The following is a 27,434-nucleotide window of genomic DNA, read 5'->3' as shown; positions in this document are numbered from 1 at the left end:
AACCAACAGCAAGGTGGATGGATGGGCCTTGATTGCAGCGTTGATGGAGGGGCACAGTTGGGGAGCCTGAGGAGGCCAGTTGAGGTCAAGTCAGACTGGAGAAGGTTTCTCTAAGTCAACATCAGAGCAAGATGGAGAAGGTGGCCTGGAGAACCTCATGCCAGCTAGCTTCCTCAGAGCACAAGGGTGGGGGAATAGGCATTGGGACAACTTCAGCGAGGAGAAATTTTTCCAGAATGATCTCCTTTCCTCACCAAACTATCTCTTTGTTGCGCTGCCCACGAGGAGCATTTTCGGAGTGAATCTTACCCTGAGGTAAGGAAGTCGCCACCCCATTCCGAGGAAGAAATGCACTCTGCATATGTATTTGGGGTTAGTTCCGGGTTGACATCTTCCGAAAAGAACAGGGAGGCTACGGGAAAGATACATCAGAAGGTCATCTGGTGGTTGTTTTTTCTACGTGTAGCGCATGGGGACCATAACTGGTCGGGTTGGATATATCTAAACCAATGTTTTTCAACTTCAGTAACTTTTAACATTCAGTGGACTTCATCTCCCAGAATTCCCCAGCCATGGAATTCTGGGAGATGTAGTCCACGCATCTTAAAATTGCCGCGGTTGTGAAGTGCTCTAAACTGACTTCTGATCCCAAACTTCCCTCTAGACCAGGGGTGTCAAACTCAAGGCCTGGGGGCCAGATCCGGCCTGGGGGGTGCTTAGATCTGGCCCGGGGGGCCACCCTGGAAACAGCGAAGGACTGGTCCGTAGTGCCTCTGTGAGTGAAAACGGAGCTTGGAAGGACTGCACGCGGCCCTCCTGAGCTCTGTTTCACTGGCAGGGGGTTGCAGGAGGGTGTCCCAGCTGAAAACGGAGCTCGTGAGGACTGCTTGAAGCCTCCCAAGTGCCATTTTTGCTGGCAAAGGGTTGCAGGAGGCTGTGGCAGCTGAAAACGGAGCTCGTGAGCTGGTCTTTGCTGGCAGGGTGCTCGGGCCACCACAGGCTCCCCCTAACACGAGTGATGTCAAGCCAGCCATGGCCCCCCTGAGGTCAAACACAACCCTGATGTGGCCCTCAATGAAATAAAGTTTGACACCCCCTGCTCTAGACTTAGTGTCCACGTCTTATGGGACCCCAGAGGGATTTTAGAGCACAGGTTGTATGAACCCACCTTTGCCCATAGATTCACACAACCTTCTCCTTTACACCTATCAACGATTGCGTTTTGATGGTCTGGCTGGCTGGAGGCCGACTGGTGTGTGGGTGAAGATTAGACTATCAATGGGTGAAGGATTGTAAGCGAAGAAGGCCTGTGGGGATCCTTGAGGAGGTGTGTCTCAAAGAGGCCTTAGGGCCCACCGGAGAAATATGTCTCATTTCATTGCATTCTGTATCTTACATCTGCTTGTTCTTCCAGGATTCCAGCCAAATTGGGCTTCTGAAGGAGCTGTTGGACCTTCAAAAGGACATGGTGGTGATGCTGCTTTCTCTGCTGGAAGGTGATCAACCTGGCAACCTTCTGGAGGAATCTCTGGCCTCCATGTTGGCTTCTTAAAAGGCAGAACCTCCTGCCTTATAAGATCTTAGGCTCTGTTTCTAGCATCTCCAGCTGGACTCTGACTGGGTTTCTGGCCAAAAATCTGAAGGCTAATGCTAGATATAGCTGGTCCTTGATTTACGACCAGGAACTTGTCCAACACATACCTTTCTCCTCTTTTTTTCCCCCCACGACACAACCATGTGAGGTGGGTTGGGCTGAGAGAGAATGATTGGCCCATTAAATCACCCAGCTGGCTTTCATGGTTATGGTGGGACTAGAACTCCCAGTCTCCTGGGGATTGGCCAAAAGTCACCCAAAGTCAGCCAGCAAGTCTTAAAAGTCGCCAAGTTTGGAGACCTTTGTCTTAGGCAAGGGCCAAAGTAGGACTTGAACTCATGATTTCTTGCTTTCTAGCCTGATAACTACTAGATTAAATGACACAATTGTCTACGGAGATTCCCACGACACAATTACACAACGTCATAACTGCCCCAAAAGTGCTTTTTCAAAAGTCAACCGGACTTTTTTGCTTTTCCTAGAAGACATTTCACTTCTCATTCAAGAAGCTTCTTCAGTTCAGATGAGATGAGAAGATGAGATGAGAAGAAGCTTCTTGGATGAGAAGCAAAACGTCTTCTAGGAAAAACAAAATCCAGTTGCCTTTTGACAAAGCACTTTTGGGGCAGTTATGACGTTGTGTAATTGTGTCGTCTACCAAAGATACAAAGCCATCTGGATACGACTTACATATCCTATCTCTTGAGGGAGGAACAAAATATCCCTGCCACCATAACTTTCTTGTCTGTCTTCCGCATTCCGTCCGTGTTGTCAAAATATAATTTGTATCCTTGGTGTATCTACTCAGGAAATGTGGTGCACGGCACCATCGCTCGGCAGATGGTAGACATGTTGGTGGAGTCCTCCAGCAACGTGGAGATGATCCTCAAATTCTTCGACATGTTCTTGAAACTGAAGGACATTGTGGCATCCGACGCCTTCCGCGATTACATCACAGATCCACGCGGCCTCATCTCCAAGAAGGATTTCCAGAAGGCCATGGACAGTCAGAAGCAGTACACGCCATCGGAGATCCAGTTCCTTCTCTCCTGCTCGGAGGCTGATGAGAATGAGATGATAGACTATGAAGAGTTTGCTAGCCGTTTCCAGGAGCCCGCCAAAGACATTGGCTTCAACATTGCCGTGCTGCTGACAAATCTCTCGGAGCACATGCCTCACGACGCCCGCTTGAAGACCTTCCTGGAGCTGGCCGAATGCATCCTCAACTACTTTAATCCCTACCTGGGCCGCATTGAGATCATGGGTGCCAGCAAACGCATTGAACGCATCTACTTTGAGATCAGCGAGGCCAATAAGACCCAGTGGGAGATGCCCCAGGTCAAGGAATCCAAGAGACAATTCATCTTCGATGTGGTCAACGAAGGGGGCGAGTCGGAGAAGATGGAGCTCTTCATCAACTTCTGTGAGGACACGATCTTTGAGATGCAGATCGCCTCCCAGATTTCAGAGGAGGAAGGAGAGGCACAGGAAGAGGAGGAAGAAGAAGCAGAAAGCACCGAAAGTGGGGAAGCGGAGAATGCGTCAGCACCTTCAGAGGCATCTTCGGCCTTTGGGGAGTTCCTGGAGAGCATCCTGAATTTCTTCCGCATGTTCACCTATCGCAACGTCCGTCGTCAGTTCCGCAAAGTCAAGAAGATGACGGTCAAAGAGATGGCCGTGGGAGTGGCCACCTTCCTTTACACCATCTTAATGGGCATCCTCGTCTTCTTCTATAGCGTCCTCAAGGGCTTCTTCCTGCTCATCTGGAACACCCTCTTTGGTGGCAGCTTGGTGGAGGAGGCCAAGAAGCTCACCATGACCGAACTGTTGGCCAGCATGCCCGATCCTACTCAGGATGAGGTTCATGGAGACATGGCTCCTTCTGATGAAGATGAGCAGGTGATGGAAGAAGGAGAAGAAATCGATATTGTGGAGCCCGGCAAGGAGGAAGCATCTGCTGAAGGTGGAGAAGGTTTTGGAGCGGATCCAAAGAAAGAGCATTTCCGTTCAATGGCCCCCGATGCACCTGGTGGGCTTGGAGATATGGGGGACACCACCCCAGTGGAACCTCCCACACCTGAAGGGACACCCATCCTCAAGAGGAAATTGGTATGATTGGGGCTTGAGGGGGTGGGAATTGCTGGGAAGGTCCAAGGTGGACAAAGAGGAAAAGGAAAGGAGGAGAGAAACCACGTTTAGGGAACGTGAGCCTAAGAGAAGCCCATAACCTCATCCCCAAACCCAGTTTTGAAGGAAAGCAAAGGGGGCTGGATCAGTGGTGAAATCCACATTTTTTTACTACCGGTTCTGTGGGCGTGGCTTGGTGGGTGTGGTGTGACTTGGTGGGCGGGGCAGGGGAAAGGATACTGCAAAATCTCCATTCCCTCTCCACTCCGGGGGAAGGAAACTGCAAACTCTCCATTCCCACCCTACTCTGGGACCAGCGAGAGGTAGTATTTGCTGGTCCTCCGAACTACTCAAAATTTCCGCTACGGGTTCTACAGAACCTGCTGGATTTCACCCCTGGACTGGATATGCGCTCAGCTCTAGAGGCAAGGGAAAGCCACTCAGACCCCTCATATCACAAAAGTAGGGCTGGAGTTTGTCCTTTCGGGCTCCATGGATATTGAGGAATAACAGAATAACAGAGTTGGAGGGGACTTTGAAGGTCTTCTAATCCAACCCCCTGCTCAGGCAGGAGACCCTATCCCACTTCAGACAAATGTCCGCCCAATCTCTTCTTTAAAACCTCCAGTGATGGAGCACCCATAACTTCTGGTGGCAAGGAGTTCCACTGATTAATTGTTGTCACTGTCAGGAAATCTCTCCTTAGTTCTAGGTTGGAAATCTCCTTGATGAGTTTCCATCCGTCCTGACTTCAGGTGCTTTGGAAGATAGGTTGACCCCCTGTTCTTTGTGGCAGCCCCTGAAAATATTGGAACACTGCCATCCTAATCTCATTAAATTAGACATACCCAATTCCTGCAAGTCTTCTTCATGTATTTTGAGCCTCCAATCCCCTAATCGTCCATACTTTACTTCTTCAAGATCCATAGTTTCCTTCTTCAAGGTACAGACTACCATTCTAGTGATGTCCTTGTAATATGTTCTTTTCTGAGTCATGCCCCTCCCTCTTGTTTCTTCTCTTGGATCCAATTCATTGACGGATGTTCTTGTGATTCTCAAGGTGGATCTCCAAGGAGTGGCAGAAGAGCAGGAGCCATATCCGGAGCTGGAGAAGATTGAGGAACCCCCAGCAGAACCAGAGAAAGCTGAGTTGAGTAGCTTGCTGAGTTCATCAGAACCATCTACAACAGTGTTTCTCAACCTTGGAAGCTTGAAGATGGGTGGACTTCAACTCCCAGAATCCCCCAGCCAGCAGCGCTGGCTGGGGGATTCTGGGAGTTGAAGTCCACCCATCTTCAAGCTTCCAAGGTTGAGAAACATTGGCTTAGCAGGTCACAGTAGACCAAACAAAGATGGGTTCCAAAGATGGAAATATTTTCTTCTAAAGATGCTTGATCCCAAAAGCCAGGGATGTCATAAATCATCAACACATCAACAGGGGCCTGGTGGCTCAGCAGACTAAAAGCATGGTGATTAACACCAGCTGTTTGCAATTACTGTAAGTTCGAATCTCACCAAGGCTCAAGGTTGACTCAGCCTTCCATCCTTTCTAAGGTAGGTCAAATGAGGACCCAGTTTGTGGGGGCAATAAGCTGACTTTGTATAAATATACAAAAGGATGAAGGCTATTGCTTAACGCATTGTAAGCCGCCCTGAGTCTGAAGTCCACCCATCTTCAAGCTACCAAGGTTGAGAAACACTGGCCTACAACCATCGGTGGTTGCTGAGTTCATCAGAACCGCCTAAAAAAATAATAAGTTTTCATTGCCCAAGGCAGAGGTCTCCAAACCTGGCAGCTTTAAGACTTGTGGACTTCAACTCCCAGAATTCCTCAGCCAGCCATGTGGCCATTTTGGCCGCTACTGTAATGATCCTTGGCTCCATTTGTGGAGAAAGGCAGCTGACCATCTTGGTTTTCTGAAGCCGAAATCCTGGATTCTCTCGGGATTGGGCTCAGTTGCCTGGAAAAGGTGGGTGTGATAATCTGCAACACGGTTTCTGTGTCCTCCCCACCACCACTTGCAGTGCGGAAAACGGGGAGAAGGCTGCGAAGGAAGAAGAGGAGAAGAAAGAGGAGGAGAAAGAACCCAAGGAGAAAGAGCCGCCATCACCGCCACCGGCCCAGGAGGAGAAGAAGAAGAAGGTGGTCCAACGGTCAGAGAAGAAAGAAGAGGAACAGGGATGCTCAGAGTTTTGGAACGAGTTGGAGATCCAGAGGGTCAAATTCCTGGTAAGGGGTTTCTCTTGGGTTGACAATCGTGTGGGCTGTAGAACAATGTTTCTCAACCTGGGCAAGTTTTAAGATGGGTGGACTTCAGCTGGGGAATTCTGGGAGTTGAAGTCCACCCATCTTAAACTTGCCAAGGTCGAGAAACACTACTCCATAAGATAAGGAAACTTAAGTCCTCCCAATTTTGAGCAGGAACATCTCGGTGACCTTCCTGGGACACCTGGCAGCGGTGGGTTTCACATATTCTTACCACTGGTTCATCGCGTGCGCGCACCTTCCGTACATGCACCGGACCTCAAAAACATGGCTAAATAGAACAGCGTTACGTCCGGGCAGGTGGGCAGCAGTCGCCGCTACCAGTTCGCCTGAACCAGTTCGAACCGGCTGAATACCACCTCTGGCACTTGGGTACCATAATACTTGGACATGGAAAGAGTTTGATCGTGACACGTTCCCTTTTCTGAAGCGGAGTGACCGTCGCGTTACGCTTACCCTTATCTTCTCATCCTTTCAGAATTACCTGTCCAGGAATTTCTACAACCTGCGCTTCCTTGCCCTCTTCCTGGCCTTTGCCATCAACTTCATCTTGCTTTTCTATAAGGTACAAGATTTGCGGATTGTTGGGAGTTGTTGTCCCTTGGGAGTAGAAGAGACGCAGGAACCCCGTTATCGGGGCTTCCCGAGTAGTTTAGGAAGAAGGTGAGATGGTCCAAAGTAAGCTAAGAGTTTAATCCATGTCCAACCACGGCAGCTTCTAAGACTTGTGGACTTCAACTCCCAGAATTCCTCATCCAGCATAGCTGGCTGAGGAATTCTGGGAATTGAGGTCCACAGGTCTTAAAGTGGCCATGATTGGATGCCCCTGGTCTAGTCATTTCTAGCAGAGCATCTGGGAGCCAGAAGAACTTGGTAGTGGAATCTATTAAGATAGAGGTATCAAACTGGATTTCTTCAAGGGCCGGATCAGCATTATAGTTCTCCTCCACGGATCAGCATGGGGGGAGATATGGGACAGACACCTCCTGCAGCACCCTGCCGGCCAAAACAGGGCATGGAGCCCCACCCCCCGCACCCCTTTTTCAGCCTGGGAGGCCTCCTGCAATATCCTGCTGGCCAAAACGGGGCACAGGTTGAGGACGGATGCCTCCTCCAGCACCCTGCCAGCCAAAATGGGGCATGGGGGGCCATGTGAGGCCCCCTCAAGGCCCCCTCTGCACCCCATTTTCAGCCTGGACGGCCTCTTGCAACACCCTACTAGCCAAAACGGGGCACCGGGAGTGGGGTGCGTCACACGGCTGGTCCTTTGCTATTTCCAGGCTGGCCCCTCGGGCCAGATTTAAGCATCCCGCAAGATGGATCCTGCCCACAGGCCTTGAGTTTGACACCCTTGTATTAAGAGGTTGGGATAGAGAAAGGAATAGACATCAGCCTGGGATATAGGTGGTCATAATACCTTAAAGCAGAAGACCAAAGTTAGAGAAGAGCCAGGATTGTAGGCCTGGACCTTAGCTTTTCCTCTCATTTTTGTTTCATCTATCTTGAGTCTCTTCGTCTTGTTACAATTTCAATTTCCGAAGGTGTCGGACACGCCACCTGGTGAGGAAGAGTTTGAGGGCTCTGGTCTTGAAGGCGATCTGGATGCCGGATCTGGGGCAGGCTCCGGCTTTGGTGGAGATGACAACGGCGGCAACGGGGACGGCAACGGGGACGAGGACGAGGAAGACAGCGTGGTCTACTTCTTCCTAGAGGAGAGCACGGGCTACATGCAGCCAGCCTTACAATTCCTGTCCATCGTTCACACCCTGGTGGCGTTCCTCTGCATCATCGGCTACAACTGCCTCAAGGTGCCCTTGGTCATCTTCAAGCGCGAGAAGGAGCTGGCCCGTACGTTGGAGTTTAGCGGGCTGTATATCACGGAGCAACCGGAGGATGACGACATCAAAGGACAGTGGGATCGCCTGGTACTCAACGCTCCGTGAGTGAAGGAAGGGGGAATGGGTTATGGGGGGCCTCAGAACTGTCCCTACCTCTCCAAGCTATGGCAACCCCAGTCAGTTCTGAGCCCCTGATGTAATCGAGCTAAAATTGCAAATGGTGGAAGTATGTCAGGCACAAAGAATCAGGAGCACACGTTAAGCTCCGGTGAAGCTGATTTATTACTCATACCTATACACAAGAGTCTAGACTACTAACAGTCAGCACTAAATTGGCACTAGCTAAGAGTTAACGCAGAGGTGAAATGCTCCCGGTTTGGGCCGGTTCGCCTGAACCGGTAGTTAAAAAATGCTTTCAAAAGTAAAACAAAGGTTCCAACAATCAGCTGTGCCATGCGATTGTTGGAACTTTTTTTTTACTTTTTTAAAACATTTTTTACTGTCTATTCGCCCGAACTGGTAGTAAAAAAAATGCCCACCCATGACCCCCACTAAGCCACACCCACCAAACCATGCCCACAGAAGCAGTAGGAAAAAATGTTGCATTTCACCACTGAGTTAACGGAAATCGAGAGGAGTTGGGCAGACCATTTATGGGAACGTAATGACTCCAAGCTAATTGCTCTCTTGACTCTGCCTCCACGCTCTGTATGTCCTCCTACTAAGAGTTCTTTACTGGCCAATTTGGTCTTAGTTGCGTATGGCCGGATGGTGTGCTTTTTCTGGGTCTACAGCTGAGGGCAGGCATCTATGGCCCTTTTACGATCTTTGGACTTCAACTCCCAGAATTCCTGAGCCAGCCTGGCTTTTGTGGCTAAGGCGGGATCTGAACTCATGGCAAAATAAGTTTGCAAAAGGAGGGAGAGGCTGGAATGGACTTTGCAGGGGGATTAAAAGGGAACGGAAGGTCTTTATGGATGTGGGACGGGGGGGAATTATATTCCTGACGGCTTTTTAAAAATTGCTTCCCATTTTTTTCTGTCTGTGGCAGGTCGTTCCCGAGCAATTACTGGGATAAGTTCATCAAAAGAAAGGTAAGATTGCCTAAGGGCCCTTGGGTGGAGAAACGAGTCTGGGGCAGTGATGGAATTCAATTTTTTAAAAAAAGTTTTTTGTTTTTTTTTCCAAACATACAAATTTTCAGAACAGAGCTTTGATCCGGTCATCTATTTGTTCAATTTTTTTGTCATCTTTAACAAAATTTTATCTATTCTATTTTGCCATTACAGTTATTTCTTAATCTTAAATCACATATTCAACTAATACCATCTTAAAAAAAAAAAAAAGACATATTTACTTAATCAAAAAGTTACCCTTCTATTAATCCACTTTAAATCTTAATTCAATTAATAACTCATAATACATTTCCATACAGTTCAAACATATTTATATTTCATAATGCTCATTAAACCTTTATTCCATAATTACTTTATCAAATTCAAATCTTATCTTTAATCTTAAAAATATAGCAATTTAACATTTAAACATAGTTCTTAATTCAAATAATGCTATTTAATGCAGTTTCCCAATTATCCCAAATTCTATCTATTAAACTATACCAATTAAGTAATTTTTTTAAAAAAATCATAATCATATATTGTTCCAATTTTCTTTTCTTTTTTTACTTAAGAATTCAATTTTTTTTTTTATTACTGGTTCTGTGGGTGTGGCTTGGTCAGCGTAGCAGGTGAAGGATACTGCAAAATCCCCATTCCCTTCCCACTCCAGAGGAAGGATACTGCAAAATCCCCATTCCCACCCCACTCTGGGGCCAGCCAGAGGTGGTTATTTGTCAGTTCTCCAAACTGCTCAAAATTTCCACTCCCGGTTTTTCAGAACCTGTCAGAACCTGCTGGATCTCACCCCTGGTCTGGGGTCATCCGGAGGAGGTAGGGTGGGCAGAGATAATCTGATTGGTGCTAAAAGAATTTATCCCTACAGGTAGTCCTCAACTTACGGCTATTTTTTTAATGACCAGTTATGCTGGTACTGAAAGAGTGTCTCATGACTGGTCCTCGCATTTATGTCCATTGCAGCATCCCTGTGGTCACATGATCAAAATTTGAGCGATTGGCAACTGGCGTGTATTTATGATCTTCATAGGGTCCTAGGGTCACATGATCACAATTTTTGATCTTCCCAGGGGCTCCTGGCAGGAAAAGTTAATTGGGGAAGCCAGATTCGCTTAACAACCGTGTGATTTGTTTATCGACCAGAGGTCATGCGCTTGGGAATGACTCAGTTGATGATCGCTTCACTTTGCTAGGACGGTTCCGATCCCAGTTATGGTCCTAAGTTGAGGACTAGCTGCATGGCTGCCATTTTAAAATATGCGTAATTGTTGCTTTTTCCTTTCTTTTCCAGGTTCTGGATAAATACGGCGACATCTACGGTCGAGAAAGGATCGCAGAACTTTTGGGCATCGATTTGGCCAGCCTGGAAATCTCAGCCCAAAATGAAAAGAAATCCGAGCCGGACACGTCGTTCTTGAGTTGGTGAGAAAGAAAACAGGAGGGCAAAGATAGATATGGGGCAGCAGTGCAGTGGCCTAGAGGTGGAGCTCTTGCCTGATAATCAGGAGGTTGTGAGTTCGATCCTAGGTAGAGCCAGATGTAGAGTCTCCTGCTTGGGCAGGGGGTTGGACTAGATGACCAGCAAGGTCCCTTCAGACTCTATTAATTTGTTATCTCTTAGGTAATGCTTAGATTGGCATCGTCACCCTTGACAGGTAGATGACAAAGGGAGCATTTTAAGTTGTAATTCAAGGGAATTCATATTTCCTTAGTATCTATAACACGTTTTCTCACATTACCGTAGTGTACAGGTAGTCTTTAACTTACGACCACAATTGAACCCCAAATTTCTGTTGTTAAGTAAGACATTTGCTTAAGTGAGTTTTGCCTCATTTTGCAACCTTTCGTGGCACAATTGTTAAGGGAATCACTGCCATTGGTAAGTTAGTAACCCGATCGTAAACCGTAAAACACTGTGAAGCGGTATATAAGTCTAAGTGCTATTGCGATTTCTCCCTCTCTCTCTCTCTCTCAGGGTTAGTTCCATTGACATTAAGTACAAGATTTGGAAACTTGGCGTCGTCTTCACGGATAACGTAAGTAAGAAGATGTAGCACCAGGGCAGAGAAATTCACTATTGAATTATCTACAGTTAGTGGCCAAAATGGTAGAAACCTTTATGGAAAAGCGTATTTTTGAGGTTTGATGGCTAATAACACCACTTCTTTTTTTTTTGAGTTTCAAGATAATCCTATACCACTGCTGGAATGGCCTGGGAATAGCCCAGACCTTCTTAACCCAATTGCAAATCTATGGAGCCGACTAAAGAAATTGGTTAGTCAGAAGCGACCCAGCATTAAAACCCAGTTAATAGAAGCCATCATTCAATCTTGGTTTCACATGATAACAGCTGCAGAACTCAAAGACTTGGTTCACCCCATGGGAAGACGTTGTAAGGCCGTCATTCATGCTAAAGGTTACCCAACTAAGAATTAACTGACATGGGGATCATTTTTGAATACCTGGTTTTTTTCTATGGGGATAATTTTTGTATATCTCATTTTTTCAACGTGTTTCACTTTTCTTCTTTATACTGTAATTGCTATTCTAATAGCAAATCCTTCATAAAAGTTGTTGCATTATATTCTTGATTAAATTATCTTTCCATTGATAATATAATTTTATGGTACTACTACAAAAAAAAAGTGGTGTTATTAGCTAGTTTTAGAAAATACACTTTTCCCAAAAGGTTTCCACAATTTTGGCCACTCCTGTATACTGACACTCCTTTCACCCTGGAGAAATTCTGTCCCCGTGGCTCCTAAGGGTCAACACCAACTCAACAACACATGACCCCAGGACAACGCAACTATCCTAAATATCCTATATTTATATTTATAATAAATATTCAGTTGCCAAGCATCTGAATTTTTAACCCGTGACCATAAGGATGCTGGAATGGTCGTAAGGATGCTGAAAAACAGCCATAACAGCCTTATTTCAGGGCTGTTGTAACTTGGAACAGTCACTAAACGAACTGTCGTATGTTGAGGACAACCTGTAGTCTGGAGGGGCTTTTTCCCAGAGGGCAAAGAGGCAGCGGAGTTTGGCATGCCTGGGAGGGAGGAAGAGGGCTAAGACAGTCCCTCCTTAGCAGCTCACAGAATACATCTCAAGTTATGCAGACAGTTGCTTTAGTCTGGCAAGATTCCGTCTGTAAGCGAAGAAACAAGGAAACTAAGAAGCAACTTCTCTTTTGGTTCTTGACTTCATTATTGTTAGTCTAAAGTTTAATGACGGAAGATATTAGTGATACTTTCCTCTTCCTACTATCAAGACCTCAAGGACATCGTTCATTTGCTCTCCATCCAGTTCTTCTTTCTCTCCTTCTCACTTCAGTCCTTCCTGTATCTCTTCTGGTACATGGTGATGTCCGTGCTTGGCCATTACAACAACTTCTTCTTCGCTTGCCATCTTCTGGACATTGCCATGGGCGTCAAGACCTTACGGACCATCCTGTCTTCTGTCACACACAATGGCAAACAGGTCAGTTGGGATAAGGGAGAGGAATCCTCTGCTCCATAAGCACCAAGAGAAAGCTCTTCTTTCCTGCTACTCAACTGACCATCTCCTGCATCTGTGTCCTCTTTCCCCAGCTGATGATGACCGTGGGGTTGCTGGCAGTGGTTGTCTACCTTTACACCGTGGTGGCCTTCAACTTCTTCCGCAAGTTCTACAACAAGAGCGAAGACGAGGACGAGCCGGATATGAAATGTGATGATATGATGACGGTGAGGGGCAATGAGACTTCCTAGACTTGATGTTCTCCTGGACATCTGGAGGCTCCGGGGTTGGAAAGGATGAGTTGTGGCCTGAGTGTGGATGCTTTGTACTCTCCTCCCAACAGTGTTACCTCTTCCACATGTATGTTGGAGTGAGAGCCGGAGGCGGCATCGGGGATGAGATTGAAGATCCAGCTGGAGATGAATATGAGCTCTACCGCGTGATCTTTGATATCACCTTCTTTTTCTTTGTCATTGTCATCTTGTTGGCTATCATCCAAGGTGAGATGGGTGGGCCTGCACCCCTTCATGAGTCTCTGCTGTATCACTGTGTCTCTCGTCTACTTCCTTAATTCTAACCTGTTGTTGTGGCCTGTCGGCCCCCAGCCCCTCCAGCAGCCGACTCAGAGTCAGGTTTTTCTCTTTTCTCTTCGACTTCTGGACTTCTTTCTCCGTTTCTCCAGGTTTGATTATTGATGCCTTTGGGGAGTTGAGAGACCAGCAGGAGCAAGTGAAGGAGGACATGGAGGTATGCTGAATCACCCCTCTGTCATTTTTAGTGGAATAACAGGATAAGAGAGTTGGAAGGGACCTTGAAGGTCTTCTGGTCCAACCCAGTGATGGGATTCAGCCGGTTTGGGCCAGTTCAGGTGAACCGATAGTTCAATTGCTGGTTGGCACTGCCCTGCCCCACCCCGCCCCTTCCCGCGCACCCCATTTTGGCTCCCAGGTAAGCGCAGGGAGGCCTCATAGGCCCAAAACGGTGCGTGGCAGGGTGTGGCGCAGCCCCTGCGCAGCCTGTTTTTGCTCCCAGGGGGGTGCAGGAGGCCGAGTGCTGCCTGTCACACCCCCTGGCCACGCCCACCATGGCCACACCCACCCATCCAGTCATCCACTTCGTGTATTTCACTGTGCCCTCAAAACCTTGTTGTTCCGCCAGGCTGGGCTATCAAGGTAAAGATTTTAATTGAGTTTTTAAAAATGGGATTTTAAATTCGGGGTTTTAAATTGAGCCTATCATTTAATAATTTTAATTATTTTTAAATTTTGTCTGTCTTTGTGCTTTTAATCAGGTTGTACACCACCCTGAGTCCTTCGGGAGAAAGGCGGTATAGAAATAAAATAAATAAATAAATAAATAAATAAATTAGGGCAGAGAACCGGTTGTTAAATTATTTTGAATCCCACCACTCGTCCAACCCCCTGATCTTCAAGCAGAAAACCCTCCAACATTCCAGACAAATGGGTTGTCCGACGTCTTCTTAAAAACCTCTCCTTAAAAGCCTCCAGAAGATGTGGAAACACCCACATCTTCTGGAGGTTTTTCTTCCAGGCTTCGTTCCAAGAGAAATGTGGTTCGCCTCTTTGTTTTGGGCGTGAGGATATCTTTCATTGGTGGCATAATGGAATCGCCAATGGATTCATCGGTAGTAAGTCAGTCTATGAACAGGAAAATAAATGCTGTACAGGCAATTTTTTTTTTAAAAAAAAATTTTATATGCCGCCCTTCTCCGGAGACTCAGGGCGGCTTACAATGCGCTAAGCAATAGCCTTCATACTTTTGTATATTTTATACAAAGTCAGCTTATTGCCCCCACAATCCGGGTCCTCATTTTACCCATCTTAGAAAGGATGGAAGGCTGAGTCGACCTTGAGCCTGGTGAGAATTGAACTCGCAGTAATTGCAGGCAGCTGGATGTTAAATGCTGCCTTAGTAGGAGGCATTAGCCTCCTACGCCACTCAGGCTCAACTGACCCCACAGTTGGGACCAGAATTTCCATTTCTAAGGAAAGTGGGTGTTAACCAGGGGTGGGACTGCTGGGGGATTCGCAGGGGTTCGGGAGAACCTCTAGTTAAGATTCTGTGCAGTTCAGAGAACCCCCAAATCCCACTCCTGGCTGGCCTACCCCTCCCCTCCCAGGAGTCCCTACACGGTCCGTTTTGGATGCAGGTAAGTGCAGGGCGCGCACGGAGGCTCTAGGAGGGTGAAAAACGGGCCTACCGGAAGTTTGGGAAGGCCAGAAATAGGCCCATTTCCAGTCTCCAGAGGGCCTCCGGAGCCTGGGGAGGCCGTTTTTGCCCTCTTGGAGGCTCGAGGAAAGCCTCCAGAGCCCGGGGAGGGAAAAAACATCCCCTGCCCGCTGTGGTTCAGGAGGCCAATTAGGCCACGCCCACCATGGCCACGCCCACCCAGCAACCGGGCAGAGAACCCCTTGCTAAAACTTTTGAAGCCCATCCCAGGTGTTAACAATCGCATCTGATTTTATGACCGTTTGGCCCTTTTTCTTCACTCTCCTTTGTTGTCCTCAAACAGACCAAATGTTTCATCTGCGGGCTTGGCAGTGACTATTTTGACACGACGCCCCATGGCTTTGAGACCCACACGTTAGAGGAGCACAACCTGGCAAATTACATGTAAGCAAAGGACACGGGGGGCAGGGGAAGGAGAAGGCGACAGCCAGGATTTTCCTGGTCTTTATTCTGTAGCTCTGAAGATTTCTGAAAGCAGAAAACCATTCAAAGACACCGAGAAGCAGATCCTTACTAAGCAAGTAGGGCCCAAAGTCAGCCTTTAGAAGTAGTCCAGACCCGAAAACCAATGTTATTAATGCTAATACGACTTTTATTATAAGGTTATGTAGCCAAATCTTGCAAGTCTGTTCTGAGACACTTTCTCAAATTACATGTCTGCTTTGGACTCAGATTTCTCTTATCTGACCCTTGTCTTGTTTGCTGGGTTTTCTTCCTCTGCCTCACAGGTTATTCTCACAGTAGAGAGAGCTGCAAGTTAAATTGCAGGAAGGGTGATAAGAGGAGAGACTTACTCTTCCCCATCCCTTTTAATTTCTCCACTTCCCAAGAGGCAGTATTTCCCATCGCCTCGAAAGTGTTCCTCTGGGCACAACCCACGTTTCTCTAAATCCGAAGATAACGCTGCAAATGCTTGGCAAGATTCCTTTTCTCGCAAAGGTTTCCACATCTTTCCTTTCCACCTTTCTTCCCCCTTGTAGGTTCTTCCTGATGTATCTCATCAATAAGGATGAAACGGAACACACTGGCCAGGTGAGAGGGGGCTTGAGGACGGGAGGGGAGGGGAGTTAAAACTCAATATTTTGTATTCATTTTTCTTCTTCTCAAATTATTTCTTTTAATAATATTTTTCCTTTCCCCCCCTCTTTTTTTCCTTTTCCTTTTCTTCGTATTATTTGAGGAACAATAACAAATAACAGTGATGCTAATAGTAACAATATTTAGAGGTTTATAGAGCTTTTCTTGAAATATGATGTCACAAACCATACATTTCATTCAATCGTTCCTTCATTAAATAAGGAATTTTGAATGTTAGGACCATTGGAAATCCTTTGCTGGTTTACGAATATGTTATTCTGCATCCCTTATTGCCTTTTTCCACCTTTTTTCTGTATTTATTCTGTGAATGTTTTTTAAAAATGACATTATTACAGGTAGTCCTCTACTTATGACGACAACTGAGACAGAATTTCCATTGCTAAGCAAAACGGTGGTGAAGGGAATCCCACCTTTTTCTTTACGACCTTGTTTGCCAAGGCTGTTACACAAATCACTGCAGTCGTTAAGCAAATCATGTCATCGTTAAGCAAATCCAGCTTCCCCCATTGACTTGGCTTGTGGGGAAGCCAGCTGGGAAGGTTGCAAAGGCGATTACGCGACCCCATGACGCTGCAGCCATTGTACATACCAGTTTCCCAGCACCCGAATTTTGATCACATGACCCCAGAGGAAAGCTGTGATGGTCGTAAGTGCGAGGACCTGATCTTAAGTCCCTTGTCAACTCACAAAGTGTCTCTGGCCTGCTCTCGAGTTGCCATTGGCAAGGGGGATGGGAAAACAGCAAAGTAGCACGGCAGCCAAAAACAAAAGCACATTTCAGACATATCTCTCTCAAGGCTGTCTCCCAGGGTTACCCACAACAGCCGGAGGGGAGTGATCTCTACAACCCGCAAATCCCAGTGATTTGCTAGCTCTAGCAAATTTTTTCAGTGCTGTTGTAGCTTTGAAAGGCCGCTCAACAAAACGGTTGTAAACCGAGGACTCCCTGAAGTTGATTTTTTTTAAAAAGGGACGCTGCTTTCCTTTATTAATGGAGCTCCTGTGTTCTCTCTTTTGCAGGAATCCTATGTCTGGAAAATGTACCAAGAGCGCTGTTGGGATTTTTTCCCGGCTGGAGACTGCTTCCGGAAACAGTATGAAGACCTGCTCGGCTAGAGCGCCCCCTGGGCTAAGCAGGGGGCAAGGCAGCTGCCCTGGGTCCACCTCCCTTGCCCCCTTCCTTCGGCCCTAGAGAAAGGGGGGGTTCAGCAGCAAAGCAGAGTGGGACAGCTTGGCTGAGTGTCTTTTGTTTCAAGCTTGGGGAGAGCTGCCTCGTTCCCTCCCTCCACCCTCAAGTCATCCCCACTATGTCTTCTGCCTCTTGCTGCCAAGCCCCCTCCCCTCGGTGGAAGGGGTGGGTATTTCTGTCCCCACCCACCCCCGAGAAATGCCCCACTTGCTTGGGCTAAGCCAGCCCCCCACTCGGCCAGTAACACTTCCCAACTCTTTCTGGTCCCTTGGTGGCGGTGGGGTCCGTGCAATAGGCTTCCTTTTCAGGTTAAAGCCCCCTCCCCAGTTTCAAGTGCCTTTTATTGGCCCTCACCCCCCCAAGAGAGGGGAGGGTCCTCCATACAGGGAAAAACTACTCTTCAGGACCCATTGGGGGAACGGAATGGGACAATTCGCCTTGGCCGACTCGCCCCGAGACAACTCACGGCGGGACAATTTAACCATTCAGTTTTCATTATTTAAAATGATTTTTTTTTTAAAAAAATTAATGTTTGTCCTTCCCACTTCGTTCTGTCCCTCCTTTTGTAGCCTTTCTTTAACGATCCTGCCCCACCGTTTCTTTGATACTCGTGGAACTCTTGTCCCGCGGCGAGTTGTCCCCGCAGCCAAATTGGCGGTGGCGAGTTGGTACGGGGAAAAGTTGGGGCGAATGTGCTCCTGATTTCCGTCGGCCAGCGTAGCTGAGTGCCAAAGAAATGTTGAGGGTCCCCAAGAAAAGGAATGCAGCCCCCTCCGTCCCTCTGTTCCTCCCCTCCGTGACTTGAATAACCTTCACACCTAGTCCTCCCTCCCTCTTATTTGTGAAGCTTATACTTAGGGTGGTGAGGGGATCTTCTCTTGCCCCATCTGTACTTAAGAAGGTGCCAGAAATCCCACCCAGTAGAGCCAGATATGTGTGTGTGTGTGTATTGGGGCTAGGGGAGGCAAGGGGCCCTCCAGAGATCCACAGCCCCTTGAGCTCCTGTACAGAATAGACCCCTTTGCCATCCCCGATTTAATGGTCGTCCCCACTGGATGTTTGAAGCCAGCTCTGTTGAGAGGATGCCCGCTCCTCAAGTCCAGCTTGGATCTCTGCCAATAAAACCATAGACTGCTGCAGCCCTCTGAGTCGACATCCTCCTTCTGCAGAACCAAGAAATTGCAACGCTGTTTTTCTTTTCTTTTCTTTTTCTTTTCCATGTTGCTGTTCATGCTGCATTTTCTTGCGAGTCCGTTTTCGGCTCGTCGTGCGTTTTATTGGTTATCCGTCCGCTTGGCATATCACATGACATCCAAGCCATCCTGGCTTGGATGAATGGAGGCACCCCCCATGTGTAAGGGGTGTGTGAGCAGAGAACCTTGACCGAGAAGAGATTTAACAGAATAAGAGAGTTGGTAGGGACCTTGGAGGTCTTCTAGTCCAACCCTCTGTTTAAGCAGGAGATCCAATGCCATTTCAGACAAGTGGTTGTTCAATCTCTTCTTCTTGAATATCAGAGTTGGAAGGGACCTTGGAGGTCTTCTAGTCCAAACCCCTGCTCAAGCAGAAGAGCCCTATACCACTTCAGACAAATGGCCGTCCAATCTCTTCTTGAAAGCCTCCAATGATGGGGTGACCACAACTTCCTGGAGGTAACCCCTATTCAGGCAGGATCTGGCCATACACAACTTAGCCTCATCCTGGACACTGCTCTTGGGTGCGTTAACATATACATACGTGCGCACTGAGACACATCTTTCAGAGGAGAAGGTACATATGGGAGACGAAAAACTGAACATACTGTTTACTGAGGTTGAATGGTATGTAAGGAGAAGGTATGTAAAATCAGGGCATGTAAAATCCTTGGTGCTTCGGGGTGAAGCTACTGTAAGAGTTGGGCTGGACAATTTCTCACTGCCAGCCCTGTCTTGCCAGCTTCCTGGACAGTCCCAAAACATCTGATAGCTGAAGTCCCCTTCCCCATCACTTGTTCTTCTTCGAGGAATCAGTTCTAGAGGGTGGGAGCTGGTCAGTCTGAGCAACCTGCGGGTTGAGGTTGAACCATCGTCATTCTGGCACGTAGAGATTGCTGGTGGAATTCGGGTTATTCACTGGTCGCGTCTCTAACACGATGGTGCTGACAAGGAAGGAGAAAAGACAGGAATTAAGTGGGCACCCTGGAGGAGGATGTTCTGTGGTTGCGGGGTGGCCATGCTAGCTGAGAAGGTTGGGGACAATGGAGACCACAGGATGAAGAAGGTTGTCTCAAAGAGCCAAAGAAAAGGAGTTCCTCTTATTCAGTACAGGACCCACACAAGGAAATTGGGAGAAGTTCTGAAGGCCACAAAGGGGTGGAGCAAGTTGCATGGGTGGGAGAAGCACAGAGATGAGGTTGAAGGTCTTCAAACCTGGAGGGTCCCAGTAGGCGGAAGGTCCACCGTTGATCCTGCAGCTTCTGTGCTACCTGAGAAGAAACATCAGATTAGGATGAAGGGTTATGTTTGCCTCTTAAGTGAACCTCTTGCTAAGAATCATTGGACTTCTACCCACAGGAACGAGATAAATGAGATGCTCTCATTGTTGGAGAATACTGTAGAATACCATGAAGTTCTTGGTATCTTGGGTTCTTCTCCCACCACTCATCTTTGCCATAAAATCTCAAGAGGAGTGACCACACCATGTTGAAAACACAACTGCTCCTTTACCTGCCCTGATCCAAGCGGCCGTGTCTGCACACCATGGCGCCAAAATGCATGCACGCAGTTCTGCACCAGTGCTGGAGACAGAAGAAGTGAAGAAGTTCAGGTCCTGCCACCGTGACTTACTCTCCATTTCATAAAAGATGTTCAGGCATTGGACATGCCTTCCCGCGAAGCGGAATGGGAAGTGAATCCTTCAAAAGTGGTCTAGCATCCCTCAAAATACAGGGTGACTCAACCTCAACGTAAAGCAAGACCATCTTTGAGAAGCACCCAGCCTGGCAGGGAGGAGGAATCAAGCATAGAGATAGCCTGGAGTCATTGTGCAACCACAAAATTGCTAACTGACCCTCCCGAAGTTCCTTGGAGCCTTATCTATTTGTTCCCAAGAGGAAGGAGACTGCCAGCGTGGGGAGATTCCTGTATTATAGGCAGAACATAATAAAAGTAATTAAGTTGAGCTCTGCATATCTAGGTCTGGTTGTTGGAACCTGACACACCTCTCAATACTACTGACAGACAAGCCAGCAAACTCACCACAAGCACCATCACAACAACCAGAGAATCACAGGCAGCATTTGGTAGAGAAGACAAACAGATTAGATCTCTTTCTCCATCAAGATCAGAGCTGCTCTGGAGATGTCAACCTGTCCTTCCTCTAAGACTGGAAAGGAGCATCAGATGATGGAGAGGAGGCAACTGGAAGAGGAGGAAGTACTGAACAGGATGGAGAAAAGGAACTCACCGACTGACTCCACCGCTACGTCGAAGGTGAGTTTCGGTGGGGATCCAAGCAGTGTCCCTCGGTGGCTGACAAACTGGATGCACCCTGGGAAACAAACCAAAAACGCATTGGCCCCAACAGGAACGCTCCCTTCTCGCAGTCCTGACCGACCAAGGGCCACCTGGCTTCTACTTACCATCCATCAGAACCATCACCATCTTGTTGTCCAGCTGAGTCACCTGGACGAAGCCACAGCAGGAAGGTTCTGTGGACAAACAAATGCATTGTTCAGAACTACGGCTAAGTATTCATTTAAAGCCTGCTTTTGATCCTTAAAAGAGTTCCTTCCGGAAGATCTTCAACATAGTGGAGAAGGTGGCCTTTTGGTCTAGACCAATGATGGCAAACCTTTTCGGCACCAAGTGGCCAAACTGGAACGTGTACGTGCGCATCAGAGCCCTGGAAACTTGGAGATCAGCTGGTTGGTGTGCAGCACCTGGTCTTTTGGTTTGCTGATCAGCGAGTCAGCTGAACTTCACACATGCCAGAGCGCCGGAAACCTGAAGACCAGGTGGCCAGGGCGCGCGCCCACAGAGAGGGCACACATGCCATAGGTTCACCATCACGGATCTTCTAGACAAGGAATGTGGTGGTATGATCTTTCTACTGAAGTTCTACCTTATTATTGTCCACCATAAAGAATGTGCCACAGCAGACATGCAGATGCAGCCCTCAAATGTCAAATGAACCACCGAATGACTTAGAACCCATCCTGGGATTCAGCTAGTACTTGAGGGGGGGGAAATTAATCAGAATCTGCTTCCAGGATACTCACCGCTTTTGTCGCTGATAAACCACGAGGTTAAAGAATTGAGGTTAATGACTTGGAATTGCACAGCCTGTCCTGGGGGGCCCTTGCTTACACCAATGCAGACCACCGGATATTCCTCATCGGGGTTTATCAGCATCTCGAAGATGGGCAGCGAGGAAGGCAGGGGGAAATCAAAGTACTATCCAAGGAGAAGAAGAGAAGGGTTTCCTGAATTGGGGTTGATGCCCTCAAAAGTGCCATCTCTGCCATGGGGAGTACCCCGTACTAATAGCCACCTGTCAACTTTTCAAAGTAGACCAGACTCAGAAACCAAAGTCAGGCAGATTAATACAGAGAAGTCCTCAACAGAAGAACTTATACAATTCTGGACGAATGGCTGTCCAGTCTCTTCTTAAAAACCTCCAGTGATGGAGCGCTCATAACTTCTGGAGGCAAGTCGTTCCACTGGTTAATTGTTCTCACTTTTAGCAAATTTCTCCTTCGTTCTCAGTTGGAACTCTCCTTCTGTTCTGTCCCCATCCCACACATGCACCCCCACAGACGGCCTGGAGTTAATAAGCCACACGACAAAATCTTTGAAGATAAAGCTGGCAGCAACCCAGTGGCTAGCTGCCAATTCAGACTTTACTCACACAAAACAAAGATTAGACTGCAAGCATTCCGATAAAGCAGGCAAAGTTTCAGCAATACAAGGATTAGTCCAAATGCAGTCCGACAAGGCAGGCAGAAGTCCAGTAACGCAGAGTCATGGATTATTTCTAGTTTTTGCTTGTCACAAACTGAACCGGCCACCACACCCACATTTATACCCTGTGGGGTGTGGTCCAGTGACTCAGCTAATCTCTGGCACGCCTTCCCCTCTGCTGCACACGCTTCTCCCTGTGCCGCTGCCGAGGATCCAGCCAGCACTTATCTACTTCGTCGCTGTCCACCTGTGGCTGCGGGGACGTGCTTGGCTCTGAGCCTATCTCTTGGCCTTCGGTGTCCTCCGGAGGCATTGCCAGAGAGGAGGGTCCTGGAGAGGGAGGCCTTGCCAACTCCTCTCCCTCACTCTCAGAGTCTGCATCTGTTGATAGCCCAGGCTCAGGCAACGGAGCCACAACACCTTCATCAGTTTCCACCTGTTGCTTCTTGTCCTGCCCTCAGGTGCTTTGGAGAATTGGTTGACCCTCTCATCTCTGTGACAGCCCCTCAAATATTGGAAGACAGCCATCACATCACCCCTAGTCCTCTTCTCTTCCTTAAACCAGACATGCCCAGTTTCTGCAACCGTTCTTCGTATGTTTTAGCCTCTAATCGTCGTTGCTGCTCTTCTTTGCACTCTTTCTACAATCTCAACATGTGTTTTTTAGTACTATGGTCACCCAAACTGGACATGGTATTCCAAATGTGGTCTCACCAGTGCAAAAGAGAGCATGCTTTCAATTATTGCCCAGAACAGTGTTGGCGAACCTTTTTAGCACTGAGTGCCAAAATGGGAGTGCGCGCACATGCAGAGCAGCCCTGGAAACTGAAAGAGCAGCTCCCCAGCGCGCACACGTGGGAGCACTGGAAACCGGAAACACAGCTTCCCGGCACACATGCACCTGCTGGAAAGATGAGCTTCCAGTTTCCGGCGTGCGCAAGAGCGTCAGTCACCTGGTCTTCCGGTTTCTGGCAGGCATGCGTACACAAAGACCAGCTAGACGGAAGCTCAGCTTCCCGGCATGCACATGTGTGCCAGGGAGCTGCTCTTCCGATTTCTGGCACTCCCGTGTGTGCGTAAACCAGCTGGCTGACATGCATGTGTGCACCGGAACCCGTAAGGGCAATGGGTGATGGCTGGTGTGCCCGAAGATACGGCTCTGTGTGCCACTTCTGGCCTGCATGCCATCGGTTCGCCATCATGGGCCTAGAAGGAATAAATGGCCTGAAGAAAATGGAAAAACCCTGGCATCCCAAAATAGTTTCAATAATAAATCAACGAGAGACCTTCAGAGAGAATGCACAGGGTGGGACAGAGGTGCTTGGCGCCAACCTGGGTCTCCCTTGGCAGTTGCACCCGAGGCACTAAATTGCAAACAATGCCACCTAGCCAACTAAGCTATCAAACACACAACCTGGCTGTCTCTTCCTTGGGATGCCCAATCTTGACCCTGGCAAGGAGATGCTTCCTCTGGCAGCAGGACTCGGCTCTTACCTTGACCAGCATGAATTTCTGCATGGGTTCATACCATTGGAGGAGAACCACTCCGGCCTCCAATGCCCCACAGAGAAAGTGGCAACTGTTTTGGGTGTTCCTGGCTGCAAGAAAAGGAGGTGGGGGAGAAGGTGCTGTATTGGATACTAGGCAGGGCAACCGAGGGGAGGAGAGGAAGGGTCAGCCGTGGGGACAGTGACCATCCCTAGGATTGGCGTTCAAAGCACCTGTGCAACATTTCTGGCATCCCTTCGTGTCGGGGATCTTGGTGGTGATGACGTTTTTTCTAGAGGGAAGGAAGGAAAGGACAGATGAGTTGATTATGGAAGGAAAAGAGCAGTGATGGGATTCAGCCGGTTTGGGCTGGTTCGGGAGAACCAGTAGTTAAATTGCTGGGTGGCCCCTCCCCTTCCTGGAGTCCTCATGCACCCCATTTTGTCTCCCAGGTAAGTGCAGGGAGGCCTCCTAGGCCCAAAACGGGTCAGAGGGTGTGCACTGCAGGCCCCCGCGGCCCATTTTTGCTCCCAGGAGGCTGCAGAGAGGCCTACTAGGCCCAAAATGTGGCGTGGGGGGTAAATCCCTTCCCCGTGGCCCGCTTTTCCTCCCAGGGGGGTGCACGAGGCCGAGTGCTGCCACGCCCACCCAGCCGGGCATTAGGGCCGAGAACCGGTTGTTAAATTATTTGAATCCTACCACTGGAAACGAGATTGCTTTTTAGAACTGTCTTATACAGTGTTTCTCAACCTTGGCAACTTTAAGGAGTCTTAAAGACTTCTCCCACCCACAGAACAAGCCACTTCTATATGAACAGAGAGCAAACCCCACTCCCTTCTAGCACTGATGATGTTACCTAGCTGGGTCATGAAAAGTCTGCAAGAAAACAACCAAGCTCAGGGAGCACCAAGGACCCCACCGAAAATAACCTGTTGACCCTCCAGCCAGCCAGGCTGCGAAAGACCTCCGCCAGATAAAGAGATTGGCCATTCCCACATCTAAATGAATCCTGAAGAATTAAGGAAGCGGGTAAGAAAAAGTGATGGGTTTTCCAGTGATGGGTTTACCTGGGTAATAGTCGGTGTGCGGAAAGGGACACACCCAGGCGTTGGTCTCTCTTGCTCTGCTCATGCAGACTGAGTAAATTGTGGGAGAAGAGCTGGGGAACCTTGCCTGAACAGAAGGGGAAAAGAAAACCTATTGTCTATTCAGGAAGTCCTCGATTTACAGCCATTCATTTAGTGACCACTCGAAATTAACAACGGTGCTGAAGAAAGAGACTGACAACAATTCTCGCACTTATGTCATTGCAATAGCCCCATAACGACATGATCCAAATTCAGACGCTTGGCAACCGGCGTGTATTTATGACGGTTGCAGTGACCACGCGATCACCATTTGCAATGTTCCTAGCCAGTTCTGGGGGGAGATTCGATTAACAATCATGTGATTCTCTTAACGACTCCAGGAGGAAAAAAAAAAAACCATAGCTAAATTGGGTGCACCTCATTTAACAACCGCCTTACTTAACAAGTGTTGGTGCCTCCCTGAATTCTGGGAGTTGAAACTCACACATGCTTGCTCAGGAATTCTGGGAGTTGAAGTCCACACATTTTCAAGTGGTTACAGGTGAGAAGCACAGATATATAGAGAAAAAAGGTCGTCGGAACTCAAGCTTTCCTGGCTTCTAAAACCAAATTTTCATTGCTTGAGGGGATTTTCCTACTTCCTCTCTCTTTTTCAACAAAGGGTTAGAGAAATATTGACTGAATTCTTTGACACCCAGGAGCAGATCGGAGAAGACATCTGCCACCCTGGCTGGGAACTGCTGGTCGTGATGGCTGGGGCTTATGGGAATTGTAGTCAGTATGTCTATGTGGCGTTGGGTGGGGACAGCGGGGGGGGGGAGTTCATTTCTTCCAGCCTTGAATTCAAAAATGCCAGCGTGGGCAAAAGGTTTGAGACCAACGGGTGATATTTGCTCTAAGGACCTATGCACCAGCATTCTGATCTCTGCAGAATTTGCTTGTTATCGCTTCCTCACCTCCGCAAAATCGTCTTTTTCCCTCCTGCATCACACCTTACACATGCCAGACTATGCTGGCTGGAGAATTCTGGGAGTTGAAGTCCACAAGTCTTAAAGCTGCCAAGTTTGAGGACCTCTGGCTTAGGTTATGCTTCGATACATTGCAAACCCAGCAGATGAGCAGCTTCCCTAACCAGGTTAAATGCGTCTATCTATCTCCCAAGGCCCTTTACACATAGCATTACAGAACCCTAAGGCAGGCTGAAATGATGCCAGGTTTTGGCACAAATAACCAATGTGGTGGAATAGTCTTGAATTCTTGGGGGGGCGGGCAGGGGCTGCTCGCTTCCCATAGGTCTCCAGAGCCTCTAATTTTGAAAAGGAGAAGAAACAGACCTTGGGATGCTGGCAGGGAAGCCACGAGTCAGTCAATCAATCAGAATAGAGCTGGAAGGGAAACAGCTTGACCCCCTTCTCTCTGTGACAGCCACTCAAATATTGGAACACTGCTATCATGTCACCCCTGGTCCCTAGACTAAATATACCCAATTCCAGCAACCGTTCTTCATATCTTTTCGCCTCCAGGCCCCTAATCCTCTGTTGCTCTTCTCTGCACTTTTTCCAACTTACCTGAAAGAGACATGAGAACATTCCCCATGCAATAGACCCACGTCGTTCGGCTGTGATAAAGCTTGAGAAACGGAGAGGGATAAAAAAAAAGAAGACGACAAAATGACGTTCTTCAAAGCAAGCCAGAAACTGAATTCTCTGCCTTCTCCCTTCTGTCGTTCAGACTCGTTCCTGCCACCCCGTCAGTCTCACCAGTTCTAGAGCAGGTTCTGCCTCACTCCGGTTCAAGGCGAAGATGCCTTCTTCAGCCCCCAGAATTAAGTGCAGCTCTGGAAAATAGGGAGGGAATTCAAAATTAAGGTGGGACACTATCGGGTGGGATTCAGCCGGTTCGGACCAGTTTGGGCAAACCAGATGCTAATTTTACATTGGTTTGCCGAACCGGTAGTTGCAAGGACTGGCTGGCCCCGCCCACCCTCTCTGCCCCTCTCAGGAGTCTCCACGCGGCCCATTTTGGATGCGAGGTAAGTGCAGGGCCTATCTGAGGAGTGTGAAAAAAGGATCATAAGTCACTTTTTTCAGTGCTGTTGTAACTTGGAAAAGTCACTAAACAAACTGTAGTAAGTCAAGGACCACCTGTAGTCGCGTCCCCCAAGATGTTCAGAAGCACTATCCTGTTTCTCTGAAAATAAGACATCCCCTGATAATAAGCCCAATCGGGCTTTTGAGCGCATGTGCTAAAATAAGCTGACACTCCCCCTGAAAATAAGCCCTCCCTGAAAATATTTAAACACAGAGCTGGAAATCAGGGAAGACGGCAAGAGGAGCCCCATCTTGCTCCACGTGCCCCAAAATAATAAGACCGCCCCGAAAATAAAGCCAAGATTTCGGGGTTCAAAAAAATATACGACAGGGTCTTATTTTCGGGGAAACATGGTAGTCCTAGGTGAAGGAGCCATCCTGGAGCTCAGTTGCAAACCAAGTAATTATTTCTAGATCATTTTATGACGAGGAGCCTTGGACAAAAGAACAGCACTAGGACTACCATGTTTCCCCCAAAATAAGACCACCTCTTATTGTCAACTTGCAAAGCTTTCAAGTTGCCATGAGCAGGAGGGAGGGAGAACTGATAGAGCTGATTGATTTCCCTAACTGAAGTGCATTCCATACATTCTTCCTTACCGCAATCAGAAGGAGGGTGTTGGATTTCACAGCCAGCCAAAGTTGGAAAATGTGATTTATGACATGGCCAGAGAGGAAGGGAGAGACAGGGTCATAGGGGAACGTAAATCTACGTGGGATTAGTTCTAACTGCATCCGAATATTGCCGAAATGGTGCTCCTAATAAATGACTGTATTTCTTTTGAAGTTCGACTCATGGCTCATGAATTAATTAGGGCATCTTTCGGAA

General features: G+C 48.0%; 2 protein-coding genes across 12 annotated transcripts in view; one reads left to right on the top strand and one right to left on the bottom strand.

The window, feature by feature from the left end:
* RYR1 (ryanodine receptor 1) overlaps positions 1 to 18,138 on the top strand; it is a 135,095-nt gene extending 116,957 nt beyond the window's left edge. For 5 of the 10 annotated variants that reach the window (XM_087876533.1, XM_087876531.1, XM_087876532.1 and 2 more), the window contains 16 exons: positions 1,415 to 1,496; positions 2,403 to 3,703; positions 4,782 to 4,870; positions 5,747 to 5,951; positions 6,466 to 6,552; positions 7,529 to 7,926; positions 8,877 to 8,919; positions 10,250 to 10,380; positions 10,934 to 10,994; positions 12,298 to 12,444; positions 12,555 to 12,689; positions 12,806 to 12,962; positions 13,145 to 13,209; positions 14,996 to 15,096; positions 15,693 to 15,744; positions 16,831 to 18,138. In XM_087876533.1, coding sequence (XP_087732659.1) covers positions 1,415 to 1,496; positions 2,403 to 3,703; positions 4,782 to 4,870; positions 5,747 to 5,951; positions 6,466 to 6,552; positions 7,529 to 7,926; positions 8,877 to 8,919; positions 10,250 to 10,380; positions 10,934 to 10,994; positions 12,298 to 12,444; positions 12,555 to 12,689; positions 12,806 to 12,962; positions 13,145 to 13,209; positions 14,996 to 15,096; positions 15,693 to 15,744; positions 16,831 to 16,926 — 3,150 coding nt within the window. In that variant the 3' untranslated portion in view covers positions 16,927 to 18,138. Of the gene's footprint in view, positions 1 to 285; positions 316 to 1,414; positions 1,497 to 2,402; positions 3,710 to 4,781; positions 4,871 to 5,746; positions 5,952 to 6,465; positions 6,553 to 7,528; positions 7,927 to 8,876; positions 8,920 to 10,249; positions 10,381 to 10,933; positions 10,995 to 12,297; positions 12,445 to 12,554; positions 12,690 to 12,805; positions 12,963 to 13,144; positions 13,210 to 14,995; positions 15,097 to 15,692; positions 15,745 to 16,830 lie in introns of those variants that run through there. The other 5 variants (XM_087876535.1, XM_087876538.1, XM_087876528.1 and 2 more) reach the window with 4 other exon arrangements.
* A 650-nt stretch (positions 18,139 to 18,788) lies between these two features.
* Positions 18,789 to 27,434, bottom strand: part of MAP4K1 (mitogen-activated protein kinase kinase kinase kinase 1) — a 30,270-nt gene continuing 21,624 nt past the window's right edge. Inside the window, exons 22-32 of one of the 2 annotated variants that reach the window (XM_060693800.2) lie at positions 26,276 to 26,352; positions 26,084 to 26,144; positions 24,495 to 24,600; positions 23,661 to 23,719; positions 23,434 to 23,537; positions 21,258 to 21,432; positions 20,619 to 20,687; positions 20,444 to 20,527; positions 19,705 to 19,775; positions 19,408 to 19,463; positions 18,789 to 19,136 (exon numbers count right to left, since the gene is read on the bottom strand). In XM_060693800.2, coding sequence (XP_060549783.2) covers positions 19,067 to 19,136; positions 19,408 to 19,463; positions 19,705 to 19,775; positions 20,444 to 20,527; positions 20,619 to 20,687; positions 21,258 to 21,432; positions 23,434 to 23,537; positions 23,661 to 23,719; positions 24,495 to 24,600; positions 26,084 to 26,144; positions 26,276 to 26,352 — 932 coding nt within the window. In that variant the 3' untranslated portion in view covers positions 18,789 to 19,066. Of the gene's footprint in view, positions 19,137 to 19,407; positions 19,464 to 19,704; positions 19,776 to 20,443; positions 20,528 to 20,618; positions 20,688 to 21,257; positions 21,433 to 22,863; positions 23,146 to 23,433; positions 23,538 to 23,660; positions 23,720 to 24,494; positions 24,601 to 26,083; positions 26,145 to 26,275; positions 26,353 to 27,434 lie in introns of those variants that run through there. The other variant, XM_087876539.1, reaches the window with a different exon arrangement.

This window comes from Pantherophis guttatus, chromosome 10 (assembly GCF_059756535.1).
Source record: "Pantherophis guttatus breed Tessera chromosome 10, ASM5975653v1, whole genome shotgun sequence".
In the NCBI taxonomy this organism is placed as follows: domain Eukaryota; kingdom Metazoa; phylum Chordata; class Lepidosauria; order Squamata; family Colubridae; genus Pantherophis; species Pantherophis guttatus.
This window is presented reverse-complemented; position numbering and strand designations above follow the sequence as displayed.